At 38.3% G+C, this 14,311-nt stretch overlaps 1 protein-coding gene across 1 annotated transcript in view; it reads right to left on the bottom strand.

The window, feature by feature from the left end:
- Positions 1 to 14,311, bottom strand: part of arvcfb (ARVCF delta catenin family member b) — a 278,368-nt gene that overhangs the window by 15,888 nt on the left and 248,169 nt on the right. Inside the window, 4 exon segments of the mRNA XM_030142598.1 lie at positions 1,211 to 1,403; positions 2,691 to 2,841; positions 5,299 to 5,324; positions 5,327 to 5,425. Of these exon segments, the coding sequence (XP_029998458.1) occupies positions 1,211 to 1,403; positions 2,691 to 2,841; positions 5,299 to 5,324; positions 5,327 to 5,425 (469 nt within the window).

The raw sequence follows: 14,311 nt of genomic DNA, 5'->3' as shown, positions 1-14,311 counted from the left end.
TTTATCCGAATGAAAATTCCAGACTTTTTCGAAACGGTTATTTTTTTCCCCAAGACCTTGACTTTATGTACTTTTATACTTGCGTGACTACTGTTTTAGTTGAGATTACACCCGTTGTGTGTAGTAGAAAAGTTCATTTGAATAAATCTATGAATGAATGAATGAATGCATAATTCGCAGTAAATTATGTTTTACTGACAAACATTTTCAAAATACATGAAAATCACAAAAGTGCATGGATATCACACAAACAAGTTTCACTAAAATCATTCCAGTACCGACTAGTGAATGAAATCAATGCATTGTATGTATTTCTTAGCTTACAAGATTATGTGCCTTTGAACATACTCTAAAATTAGACTGAGAGAAAATTTTTTCCACAGTTTATTAACCCTTTATCAGGAAAGTGACTATTTTTGATAATTTCCACACATATTACAAGACAGCGACAGCAACAGTTACAGTGAGTCAACAATCTCAGGTCCAATGTGGTCTCCAGGGTCTGTAAGGTCCACCTCTGCATGAACAGTGAGTGTACCTGCTTTGTTAGGTACCATGAAGTAATGGTACTAATGTAAGGAATGATGTTCAAAGGGATAAAGTGGATGTGGACAGGGGTCTGGATCAGCACTTATGTTGGTCTAATGTTCTAAAATACATGTTCCTTTCCCATTACATCTTGTGGATTTTATTTAGACTTCTTGGATATTTTTTATTTATTTATTTTTTGCCACTTACGGGTAAGGAACCAAATATGATAACTTCACTGACCTTGATTTTCTACATGACAATAAAAAAATTTGGAAAAATTTCACAAAAGTATTAAAGTCTTGTTATATCCTCCAATAAAACACGGTTGAAATTTTGAAATTCAAGAGTATTTCTATGAGTGACCTATAAAGGTTTAAGAGTTTCACACAAAATTCCAGACTTTTCAAAGTCTCGAAATCAGCGTTTCAAAATTCCATACTTTTTAAGACTTTCAAGACCTACACACACACCCTGTTAATTTGAGGATTTTCTTGCAGTGCAACAGGCCTCCTTCTTTATTTTCATCAGGCTGTATTGAACTTTAGACTTTTTAGGACCAGTGAAAATCCTAATTGACACAGTGTTGCCTGCATTTCAACTACAGCTTTTTTTTTTTTTTTTTTTTTTTTTTTTAATAAAAGCACCATTTACTGCATGTATGTGATACAAAAAAATTTACCTGGTCCTGTTGATGGCCACAAGTTTCTCTATAGCCTGAGCCTGGATGAGGGAGCGGGCGTTTTCAGAACTGTCTGTGACGATTTCATGGATGGTGTTGAGGATGGCGACCACAGTGTCCTCCTCCAGGTTTTTAGCAGGCCGCTGCTGACCGCTGGGCAGGTTGGTCACCAAGTCCCGCATGGCGTAACTTCCTAATAATACGAAGAAGAATTCTGTTGGGTTATCTAGTATATGACACCACTTACCATTTACCATATGCTGATGGGATTCTCAGGCTTAAATTAAGATTTTAACTGTATGATCCTATGGGGATTGAAACAAATCAGCATTAAGGCTGTGTTTCTGTGAGAATGTGGTATAAAATGTACCAGGATAATGGAGTTATTATTCATTTTAATACAATAATATTATGATGCCCAGGCAAAATATACGTTAGCCTCCTAGCATAACTGCCTAAGTCATACACTATGAGGACAAAAGTATTGGGACATGTTAAATTCAGGTTTTTCTTTTCTAACAGGGGTCTGGGATACAAAACAATAATGACAAATGCTATAATATAGTTTTATATTTAGATAAACATCATTGCATTGGTTAATTTGATTTAAATTGTTATCTTTGCTTCCAAAATGCCACACAGATGGTTTTTACTTAATTTCTCTCAACATTGATTTTTTATTTATCCATGACTATGATTTTAAATGTTTCTCTAAATTTCTAAAAATACTTTTTGTGCTCTGACTGTAAATAACAATTTTCTACCACAACTAACCATCTATTTTCTTCACCTCACTTAAGAAGAAAAAATCTCACATTAAACTTAAAAAAGGAAAAGTGGATGTTTATAAACTATATGGACAAAAATATTGGGACAAATCATGACTACAGCTATAAGATGTCCTGTTCATGCTGATTTGACATATAAACATCAATATTAGTTATCATTATAATTGTTATAACAATATAAAACTGAAAATGATTTGTCAATATTGTTTTGTATCCCAGATCCACATAAGAAAAGAAACACCTGAATTCAACATGTCCTAACACTTTTGTCCATATAGTGTATGACTTAGGCAATTATGCTGAGGCAAATGTATTGATGTATGTAAAAATATAGACATAAAATCAGAGTAAAATAAGTTGATATTTTTGTCCAGGGGTTTAAACCCAACATCAGACTGTCTGCCATGAAACTTTGCATATAAAGGAGGATGAATACTCAAGATGATCAATGTTTCCTTACCCCCTGATCAGTAAAGTACTGAATCGGATGTGTAGCCATCAGACAGATATGTAGAAAACAGGAAACAAATGAAACGGTACAATAGTATAGAAGCTGTGATATGTTTTTGTCAATCATTTATAGATATTCTCTGGTGATGTAAGAGTGAAAACCATGTCGTCTTTCTTTAGTCAGCTTGGAGTAAATGTTTTCTTGATGACATTTTTAATTAGTGTGTTCAGTAATGCTTTACCAATCAGGTCCTTGTTGCGGCGGTCGATAGACAGATTACGCAGGGCGATGGCCACAGCTCGGACCACTTTGTCGGAGTCGGAGCGCAGCAGCTCCACCAAAATGGGAAGACCCTTCTCCTTACGCACTGTGGCTCGGATGTAGTTGGACCACTGGAGGGCAGACAGAGGACACGGTGTGACTGCTTTTTATAACTTCAAACTTTAACCTCCAGGGTTGGCTGAATGTGCACACGCCGTCAGCAACATCCTGTTTGACATTCCTGCAAACCTACAGAGTCCCATCTGGGAACTGCCCAACATGACCTCACATTTTTTTCCATTTGACTACTGGGAATGTTCCATTGAAGGAGCCCAGGTCACATCTCCCACATCAGCGGAGCACAGGGGAGACATTTTAATATATTCCTTCATGCACTTGCATACACAAAACCTGTACATGCATACATTCACTTATTCATTCAGTAACTGCAAGACAGCTCAGCACAGCTCCGAGGCTTGACTAATTTAAAAACATTGCACAGCAGGGATCTGAATGGACATGTGATATAATTTGTCTTAATTTAAACATCAGTAGATTTTACTTCTCATTTTTTTGTAACATGAAACATTAAGTTTGACATAAAAGGGTTGCTCCTCTAAGCAGCGGTACCCCCAGAGATGTAATTAGGCAAAAAGAGGCGCAACTAAACCACCAGGTGGCAGTAGTAAGCCTCGGAAAGGACATCCGCTCAGTTTTACAGAACTAAGCAGTAGCGAAGAGTGAGGAGGATTTAAAGAGGAAGCTCTGATATCCTCCCAGGGAGCAGGGACAGCTTTGTCCAGCTACCAGATGTGACAGTGTGATAGGTTTGCAGCTCTGCAGGCTCCTGGGTCTGACCACGTATTCTGATCACCTCTAACAGAAAAAAAAACAACAAGGAAAGAGGGATTTCTCCCTAAAATGCTCACCTTAGCCAAAAATCACTACCACTGAATTATTTAAGGCACTAAATGTGAGACTCTGTCTGGATGCTAACTTTCTGCACCTGTATAGGAAGCACTGAGTGAGGCCAGTGGAGGAGCGATGTGTTGGTGATGAATATAAAAAGACTGATGGATGTGTTTACAGTATGACACGTGGGTGTTAAGAGACGCTCTGCCGTGATAATGCTGCTGTGGGCTGAATACAGCCAGCTGGCTGAAAAACATAAGTGACCACTCTTGCCTGAGGTGCAACGTGCAAACTGGTCTCTGACAGCTAGCTTTCTCTGTTGATAATGCAGCCCTGCCTGCAAGCCAGACATCAGCTCCACAGCAGCTCTAATTGGAATAAATGTCTGAATCTGTGCTGTAGAGGCTCTCATCTCATCCATCAGCTGAAGCAAACACCTACCACCGATGAGGATGTGGTGTACTTAGTTATCGAACCCTACCTAATCCTATAATTACACTTAGAGACTAGAAGGACTAAGAGCGCTGATCTAGAAGCTACTACAGATGAACAAATTAGACTAAATTAAATTTCTTTTTCCATTACTATAGCTACTAAATCTTTTTTGTTATTTGGATTGTTATTTCAGACATTGAGCCTGTTTATATGCACACCGATACTCCGATCGTTATCCGACTTCTGGGGTCATCAGATTATTCACGTCCCCAAGTAAACAGGATAATCTGATATGGTTTATAAGATAATGGCAGATATGTGATTATGAGATATCAGATTAACACACCTGGATTTCTCCCCAATACTCCGATGTCTTCCTGCATGTATACAGGTTAATCTGCGTTATTTTGTTCTTTACATGTCTGTGCATGTGTAAAAACAATTAAAATCATAGAAAATGGAAGTTACATTATAAACGTGAGCAGAACACAATAACAGGAAGTTTGAGTCTAATATCACTACATATGTACATATGTACTCTGAAAGAAATCCGATAATGCACTAGAGTATCTAAACCAGGGTTTTTCGATTATCGCATTTCTTAAATGCACGTAAATGCATTAGGTCTGATTATACAATTATCCAATTACTCCCAGTTTTATCGGACTTTTATGGTCATGTAAACAGGCTCAATGTTTCCACTTAATCAGATTCTATATTAAATGAATAGCTGAACACTTTGTGAAATATACTTGCTAGCTTTCTTATATAAAGTTGGAATGATTATTGACAGTTAAAGGAGGAGGAAATATTCAGACCATTTACTTAAGTAAAATGCAAGTACGAGTCCTGATTTAATAGCACATTTGTAGTTACATAGTGAAAACTACATTAAGTTGTAGTGGAGTAGGAGTAGTGGTATAAAGCTGAGTAAAATGGAAATACTTAACAACAATACTTGAGAATACTTGAATACTTTGGACTGTGCTGGTCTAGCTGCTTCCAGGTTTTATGCAAAGCTAAAATGCTTTCCAGGAGGAGCTTCATATTTATGGCACGAGTATTAAAATGTTATTTTTTCTCTTTCAAGAACATAAATAAGTATAATTTTTATTATGCGAAACTCTGCCAGGCAGGTTTAACATTTAAGTATCAAGGTAGATCTAAATCCTTGCAATTACATAGAAGTGAATACACAGATTGTGTATTATTTTGTGTGTCCTCCCCAGTCCCGGACTCACAGTCCACTGTCCAGCGCTGAGGTTTGCAGAGCGCCAGCGGCAGCCTCCAGGGTATTGTAGTTCTGGCTCTCTGTCAGCAGAGATAGGTAGAGCCTCACCACTTCCGGCTGATACAGCAGCTCAAAGCCTGCAGGGAAATACAAAGAAAAAGGCACACAGACACACATACTGGTTAGACTCCTTGGCAAGACAGACGGACCAATTAGTCTGTGTGAAGGTACCGGTAACACAACATTGAAGTTTATCTCAGACCATAGGGAGCGTTCTTTGGCACAGGGAACCAGGACAGAAGCTTCAGTTTACCGTAATGCACAATAAGGCAGGGAACAGTGGACAAACTTGACAAATGGCACAAAATTTGGAATGCAGTTTGTTTTCTGCAAAGTTTCCCTGAAAACACACACACTCCCAAGTCATGTGAAAAACAGGAATGGAACATTAGGTCCAAGCTGTCTGGATGGTTTCACAATCATCTGCAATAGTTTCATTTATTATTTAGAAACACTGGAGTGGTGCCGAGTGTTTTTCGTAGTAATTCTTAGTTATACATAAGGCGCTGCAATTGAACATCCTTCAATCTAATAAATTAGCAGGACATGAGAAGGAGAGAATATTGATCCAGCAGTCCTGACCAAACGCAGCGTGTTTGAGAGAGAGGCTTATCTCACAAGCACATAACACATTCTACCACAGTCAATCATTAGGCCTCCCTCTGATGGAAACGCAATTACATTATCAGCTATTAGACAGTGCAGGCACAGTGTGAGACAGAGACGCTGAATTACATCAACATTTATTCATTCACTTTTTTTTTTTTTTCTTCTTGTTTGGCACAAACAGAACCATCACTCAATCCTTTACCAGGAGATCCAGACAAATAGCATTCGATTATGAGGTGGAGACTTAAATTGTGTCGAGGTTGTGTTTTTTTTGCCAACATCTCTTGGGGGAATCATACATTTTTTATCGCCACGGAGGAAGGAACGGCATCAGATTCAGACGGCTAAGTAAAAAATGTCCACAGCTTCTACAGGACGAAATTAGTAGAAGATATACATTGCTCTTTTTTTTTTTTTTTTTTTTAAATTCTAGACCAGTCTTTCTCAAATGGGGGTATGAGAAACCCCAGGTGGGACTTGCAATGTTTTTGGAAAAATACATTAAATAGATCATCATGTCCTTAATACAAAATAAAGAATGAGAATTAATGCTGAAATATAAAACACAATAAATACATTCATATAATAAAACCGATACTCCTGACTTTATTTCATTTCAAGATTTTTTTTTTTATATTATTATTATTGTCTGTCATGTTGTTTAAACTTTGGTAACATTTTAAGAATATTTCTATTTTATACCATTCGAGATGAATTCATTTGAGAAATAAATTAATTATTTTTGTTTTTCATCACACGTTCATTTTTTCATTACTGACCATTTAATTTATTTTCTTTGTATCAATCAAAGAGGGCACTTTTCAGTTTATATTTTGCACACAAAATTAGCTTTTACATATTTGTTATTTTTAATACATTAAAGTTAAATATATATTTGTTTACAAAGTTTTGAAAATATCAGCAGACACCACTGGCACAGAAATAAATTTTGCCTAATTTTTTCAATCAAAAATGCTGAAGCGAAAGTTGGGGATACTTGGCTAAAAATACATACTTCAGGGGGTGCTCCACTGTAAAAAGTTTGAGAACCACTGATCTAGACTAAATTTTAAGCTGGGTTTTTGCTCAAAATTAGGGAAATTATACCTCACATCCAACAATGAAGTATCTGGCCTTGAAGCTGGTGAAATCCATGCTTAGATGTCACATTGACAGCCTGTTAATCGATAGCACAAGTGAAATGAATCAAATCGAAGTCAGCAGTTAGGTAATGGTGTTGGAACAGCAGGCCCAATCTGCTATTACACGCTGAGGCTTTAACAGACTTCTGCAGTCTGGATCACGAGTTCACTGATGCTTTGAAACTGCTGGCTAAAATCGTCTTTCACAGAAATACCATTTCACCGAAAGCTTCCTTCCTATTCTCCACAATAGCGCACGACCAATTTCAAATCCTTCTTCTACCCCTGCAGGCTCAAATTAAAGAAAATAACCCACTGTTTCTTCCCATGTCTTCTGAGGCCAGTATTTCCGAAAGTTCTATTTGAAAAACCCTTTATTATGTGGGCAAGGATATATAGTAACCTTATTTGATTGATGTACGAGGGCTGACAAGGCCCTCCGTACGGTTTTCAGACACAGAAAAAGAGTAATGTTTTGTAATGGGGTGTGACTCGGCTTGATCCAACCCCTGTAGAATGCATCTTATGGTGACATCTTTTTATTGACACGCATTTCATCTCCATCCACAATTCACATCCTTAATTTGCAGAGAGCAGAAAGCTTCAGTGCACATAGTTGTTAACACTAAAAAAAGTAGACTTTTCATCCCTGTGATTCCATATCCCTGGGGATTGTGCCCAATTTGCTCCGGAATTCTTTTGGGAGAAACTTCCAACTTGAGAGGACGTGTCTGTAGGTGCTGCTTGAGAAGTCTTGAACTTACTTTCAAAGCAGAAGTTGAAGTCAAGAGGCGAAAGACTGTGCTTGTAACCATGCACTAAAACATGGATCACATCAATAGTTCTTCTCAGGGGCTCGGAAGAGGGAAGAGACTGCAAACCAGACACTCAGCAACATTCTGCATGCTCCTCATATTTCTATCCCTACTGGGTGCACACTCAGCAAACTGGAGACCATCTTGCAGGCATTCCTGTTGACAGACACTTCATCTCCAAGGCAGATTCTCTCTACACAAAAGTCATGTTGAACCTTAGTTGCCAAGACTGCCCTCAAACTGTTCCTTTTATGACGGCCTTTCTTTGTAATATAAACTGCAAATCCACATTTTCTCAATCTTTTAATTTCTTGGATTTCAGTTTGGCACCCAACTGAACTGAGTCATGAAATTGCCATTCTATAAATGAACGACTCAAAGGACAATGGAGAAAAACTTGCCAAGTCTTTAAACTAATTCCTTGATCCTTTGTGAAATTTCTCACCGTTGAGTCAGAGACTATCCCTGCCACGGCTTTCACTCAGCGTCCTCAGATGGGGCTTAGTGTCAGCTCCGGGTGCCTCAGGTCTGTCCACAGAGCACTAACCAGGTCAGGCTCTGTTGGCATCCACAGACTGTTGTGTTGTCGTTGTCATCAGACATCTCCTGCTAGCCTTTTGGTCCACTAGTTGTCAGTTTGTTAGGCAGAATTACAGTCCAGAGGGGGAGATAAGCTGTCACTTTGACGTGATCTTTGCTCAGGGCAACCCACAGCCCTATATTCTCTGACAGACTGCAAACATGATGGGGTTACTTAAATACAGATGTAGAGTGAAGAGTATGCAAGTGTATTTCTTTCTGAGCAAGAACAGAGCACCAAGTATTGGATTTTCTGTCCTTTACTATGTAAACATACAGTGGACAAGCTCAGTTTCCAGTGGAAAGGAAAAGGTATTTTAACTCAGAATAAAAATACTCCACTTTAATGACATATATTAGAATTAGAATATTGTACTTGTCACTTTATTGCATATTACACATGTTTCATATGTCAATTTAACTCAACTCATCTATTACCAATAACTCATCTGATTAACTTCACTGTTGCACCTTTATTGTCTATTTATTGCCTCATCAACCTCCTGCTGTTTATACCTATATTCTATGCTTATAGTTCTATTCTATTCTATTCTATTCTATTCTATTCTATTCTATTCTATTCTTCTTCTATTGTTTAGTATTTTTTTCTAATATGTTCATATTCCACCGTGGGGCCTTATAGTTCTGTAATTTCAGTTTTCTGTATGTACATCTAGCAAAACTAACAATATAGGTGACTTGGACTTGACTTGATTAAGATATATAATCTATATACTAAACTAAACTAATACATAGTTATATTCTGTTTATAGTTCTGTCCTATTCTTTTTTTTCTACTGTGTTCATTTTGCACCGTGGGGCCTTATAGTTTTGTAATTTCAATTTTCGGTATTCTATGTACATATGGCAAAACTGACAATAAGGCTTACTTTGACTAAACACTAAAACATGTTTTTGAGCTGTAAACAGAATCATCTGACTCACTTATAATGAAATGCATAAACACTGGTGAAAATGCACTTCGTATTTTATGAGTGAAAACTGTTGAACTTGCCACTTCCTGATAGAATGTCTTTTCTCTTTAAAGGGGTCATATTTTGCTAAACCCACTTTTATTAGTCTTTGGTACATTATTTGTGTATTTTTGGACCCTAATAGTTCGAATTTGAACCCTCCAGCTACTGCAAAGCTATCTTTATATTCATTCTGGTGAAAATTGAGTGAATTTTTATAATTTGTTTCAATTCCTGTTTAATATGTTACGTTTTATAACTAGTTACATCACGACATTTGCATATATCAGGCCAAAACTTCTGACAAACATTTCTTTGATACAACATAATTGTCAGCAGCAGCGGTTGTAGTCTATACTGAAAATATGTCCAAACTTTGAGCCGATTACCTAAAACGTGTGGGGGGGCTCATGTGCATTTAAAGAGCCAGGGCTAAAAACAACCTTTCTGGTGTCATTACTCAAAATTGGAGTTAAAGATGGACCTGTGGGGTTGAATTAATGAAGAATTCAGACCCAAGTACAGCATTTAGAGTTTATGCAGACCACAGGGAAATGTTTTAAAATGCATAATTCCATTAAAAAAAAAAAGCAAAATACCACTCCTTTAAGTCTTCCCATTTATTTCACAATGTTCTGACAGATTGAAGTGGAGCCATTTCATTTTTCTATTCTGAACCACTGGACTCGCATGATCAGATTTTGCGTCATGTAACTGCTGCCTTGATTAATTTGTTTGCTGGTTTGGGTCCAACATTATGCATTAAAACACCACAATGACACAACAACACAGGCTGCAGAAGTGCACTTTCTGTTGCTGAATTCTAACAACAGGTTTTACGAGCACATCAGGGCTTCAGTATCCTGCACAACGATAAGACGGAGCTGCAAATTCTAATGTAGTATACATGTAAATACATATAGATTTTTAGGATTCCTTTATTAGATGGTAAAACAGTACAAAAACTCAAACTCTCCTGTTCAGAGCCTTATGTGGTTCTGCATGAATGCCTTGTGATTCTCTGTCATACGGATTAACCTCACATCCACGTCTGCACATTCAGACATTAATCACCCCCATCTCTGCCTCTTTCCAAGTATGTAGTAATTTTCAGAATTTTACAGTGGGCGGTGTTAGACTCTGAAACATGACTAAAAATATAGTTTAAATGAAAATGCATTGTGGCTGCACACTGCAAATTATTCTGCCACATATGACTGAATGTCTTACTGTTAGTTACATAAATAATTTTAAAGGCTGAAACCAGCAAATGTTGACAATTTTTTCACTTAAAACACTGTTAAAATAGATGTTGATGAATATATACATAAAATATATAAGGTAAAAGCAGAAGGGTACCTTTTCTCATTAAATAAATATTAACTACTTTTGTTCAATCATAGTTACAGGTGAAAACAGCTAAACTAGTTTGAAGTTGTGTTGGGACGGTGCATATTGATAGATTATAGCCAAGGCTAATTTCCATCTTTTGTCACTACATAAAACAACATAATTCATGCAAAACAGTAAAATCCAGCACTCCAGAACATAAAACAGCCCAATCCAGTGTACTCATTCAACAGACAAGTAAAACATATTAGACATTTATGCTACTTTTACCTACTTTTCCCAAAATGTAATCACATCTATTCTGGGTCACTGGCAATCTATAAACTCAATTTGGTATGAATTCAACCAATAGTTTTGCCGCTACAGATATGTGAAATTTCACCCATTATAAGTAAACGGGGAAAAAAACTGATTTAAAAGAATTTATAAAACACTGAAACTTTGACCTGCTTTTCCCAAAATGTAATGACATCTATTCTGTGTCACTGGCAGTCTATAAACCCAATTTGGTACGAATTCAACCAATAGTTTTGCTGCTAGAGTGTTAACAAACAAAGAAACAAAGAAACAAAGCGAACCAAAAACAATTCCCCTTGCCTCCACTTCAGGGGGCGGGGTAAAAAATAGAAGAAAAACACATGTAGGCTGAAAAGAACATGTATTTCTGAACATTAGAACATCACTTTTAGAACATTACAACAACATCAGTGCTGATCCAGACACCTGTCCACATCCACATTGTCCCTTTGAACATCATTCCTTACATTAGTACCATTACTTCATGGTACCTAACAAAGCAGGTCCACTCACTGTTCATGCAGTGGTGGACCTTACAGACCCTGTAGACCACATTTAACCTGAGATTGTAGACTCACTGTCCTCACTGTAACTGTTACTGCCACTCTCTTGTAATGTCTGCAGAAATGACCAAAAATAGTCACTTGCCCAATAAAGGGTTAAGACAATGTGCTTAGTCATGATCCTTCTCCAAATAAAAACATAAAAGTGTAAGTAACATTAGAGCCAGCTCCCAGTGAGTCTACATCCCCTGCTAATGTGTTGGCGTGACACACATTGCACGCAACTGTGGCCTCCTTCTGAGACGCCTGCAGAGCTCTGCGTCGTAACACAAACACACAGATGCACACATAATAACCAGAGCCGACAACACACGGGCAAAGATTCCTCTAAGATCTAAGCCCATCCCTAAATGAGGTGAGAGGGGAGGAGCAGCAGGTTATTTTTCAAAGCAGAAGAAGACGATGACAACTCCCCCCAAATGAAGCAGAGCTCAATTAGTGACCGTGCGCTGACGAAAGGGGGCTTTGTGGCACTGCGGTGCGTGAAAACTAGGTTAGAAACAAAGTTAAGCTGAAGTGATTGAGTGACTCTCAGTGCAGAGCTGCTGCATTAATTTGGTTCAAGTGGCTTCGCTATTGGCTGCAATTAAAGCCAAGGTGTTGCAGTGTGACAGGCTGGGAAATGATAATGGATTAAGTGATCAGTAAGAAAGGGACACACACTCCTACATGCATGTGAACAAAAGGCTTCTCTCTCAAACACACACGCAAAAACACTCAGTTCTCTCAGCCATCTGCCTTCCTCCAGGATTGGTGGTTGCATTTGTGCAGAGCAGATACACACAAACACCCCCGAAACATCTCGGCATACACACAAATCCACAAACACATTGAGGCCTGGCCCTGGCATGTCAAAAAGTGATTTTCATCGACCTGGTCTGCCTACAACACTACCAGGTCTCTTCCTGTTTCAAAACAGCTGCTGAACCAGATCCATTTATTTACAGCTCCACTGCCGGCACATTTAGAGCACACAGCTCTTCTATCAAATCAGGAAGATGTGACGCCTCATCTCCTTCTATAACTCATAAGGGAGTTTTTCTCCACATTTAGCCCATAAAGACCCAAACAGCCACCAGCGAACAAAATCATCTACTGATACTGATCCACTAATCCTATCAATCCATGTAAATAATTGGTGTAAAATGTAGTTTGTCATCTTTTTATGGTCATCAGTTATGACCCATTTGGATGTTCAGAGGCTCCATAGTTACCATGGAAACGCCATCATCTTCTACAACATTGATTCACCAGGAAAACCTATGCAGTTCAATTAATAACAGAGGTCGTAGATGCTTGTTTTTATGTTCTGTCATTGATATCCTAGCTGAAAAAGTCACTTTTTCTTCACTTTTTTCTGTTGTAAAATGATAACTTTTAATTTACTTGGAATTTTCGCGAAGATCTACAAGATCAGTAAATCAAATATAGGGGAAAATATCCCATTTACACTGAAAAATGCAAAATACAGAGGATAATATTGTAACTCGAAGCGCTTGGAGAGCGCAGACCTCTGCCAAAGCAGATCAGTGCCCAAAATTTGATCTGCCTTGGCAGAGGTCTGCGCTCTCCAAGTGCTTTTCTAGAAAAGACAGCGCAGACCTCCGCCAAGGCAGATCAGTGGGCCCCCATGGCCCCCCACCACCCCTGATCACCACCAAAATTTAATCATTTATTCCTTGTGCCAGTATCAACATTTCCTGAAATTTTCATCCAAATCTGTTCATAACTTTTTGAGTTATCTTGCACACAAACAGACAGACAAACCAACGCCGACAAAAACATAACCTCCTTGGCGGAGGTAATAAATGGTGATAAATCCCTTGTGAAAGGTTAAATAGAGAGAGAAATTCACTAGGGAACTGGCACAATAGTAGCAGTGGGTCTGTATGGGTTAAAATGAGGTGAGCAATAATGAAATTAGAATGGCAGATGAAACAACAGCAAATAAACAGCAGAAGTAAAAAAAAAAACCTTCCTTCTGTCATCTGCAGTTATATTTCTTTCGCAAAATGCTGCTGCGACATAATCATTCCACATTCTCAGGAATACTGTGACAATTACAGTCTCTGACCTTTCAACTTCTGACTTACTGAAAATGTACAGCACTGCAGGAGGAGTAGATTTTTACTCTCCTCTCATTGTTAAGTCTTTCCAGGTAAGTGTCACAGAGAGACAGCTATGGTAAAAAGAGAGGCCAGATAGAAACGGTGCTGACCACTGAGTCGCTTTCTCCCCATATAAAACCCTGCATAAATAAACCAGCCCATTCCTGTGGGGAAAACCTCACGTCGTCTTGTCTCCGGTCTCAATCTACATCTGAAACTCACGCACATTTAACCTCGCCGGCCCCCTTTTTATGCAAGAGTGTCCTTCTGTAAGTGCATGCAGACGCAGAGGAGAGTCCTATGGTGCTAATGAAGACTTTTGTAGGGCAGAACCACAGCAGGGCGATGACTGAAACAGAACGTCATTAAAAGTAGCATGCCACTGGTATTATAATGGCTGTGACTCTTGCAGGTTCATTAAAAACCAAAAGGTGAGCCGTGCAGCCACGTAAACAAAACAAGTAAATTGGCAGGGTTCACAGGGGATAGAGAAGTGACTTCAACAGTTCTGTTCTGTAGGAGCACA

The sequence above is a fragment of the Sphaeramia orbicularis genome, chromosome 9 (genome assembly GCF_902148855.1).
Source record: "Sphaeramia orbicularis chromosome 9, fSphaOr1.1, whole genome shotgun sequence".
NCBI classification, from domain to species: domain Eukaryota; kingdom Metazoa; phylum Chordata; class Actinopteri; order Kurtiformes; family Apogonidae; genus Sphaeramia; species Sphaeramia orbicularis.
Note: the sequence above shows the minus strand (reverse complement) of the source record. Positions and strands in the feature narration are given on the sequence as shown.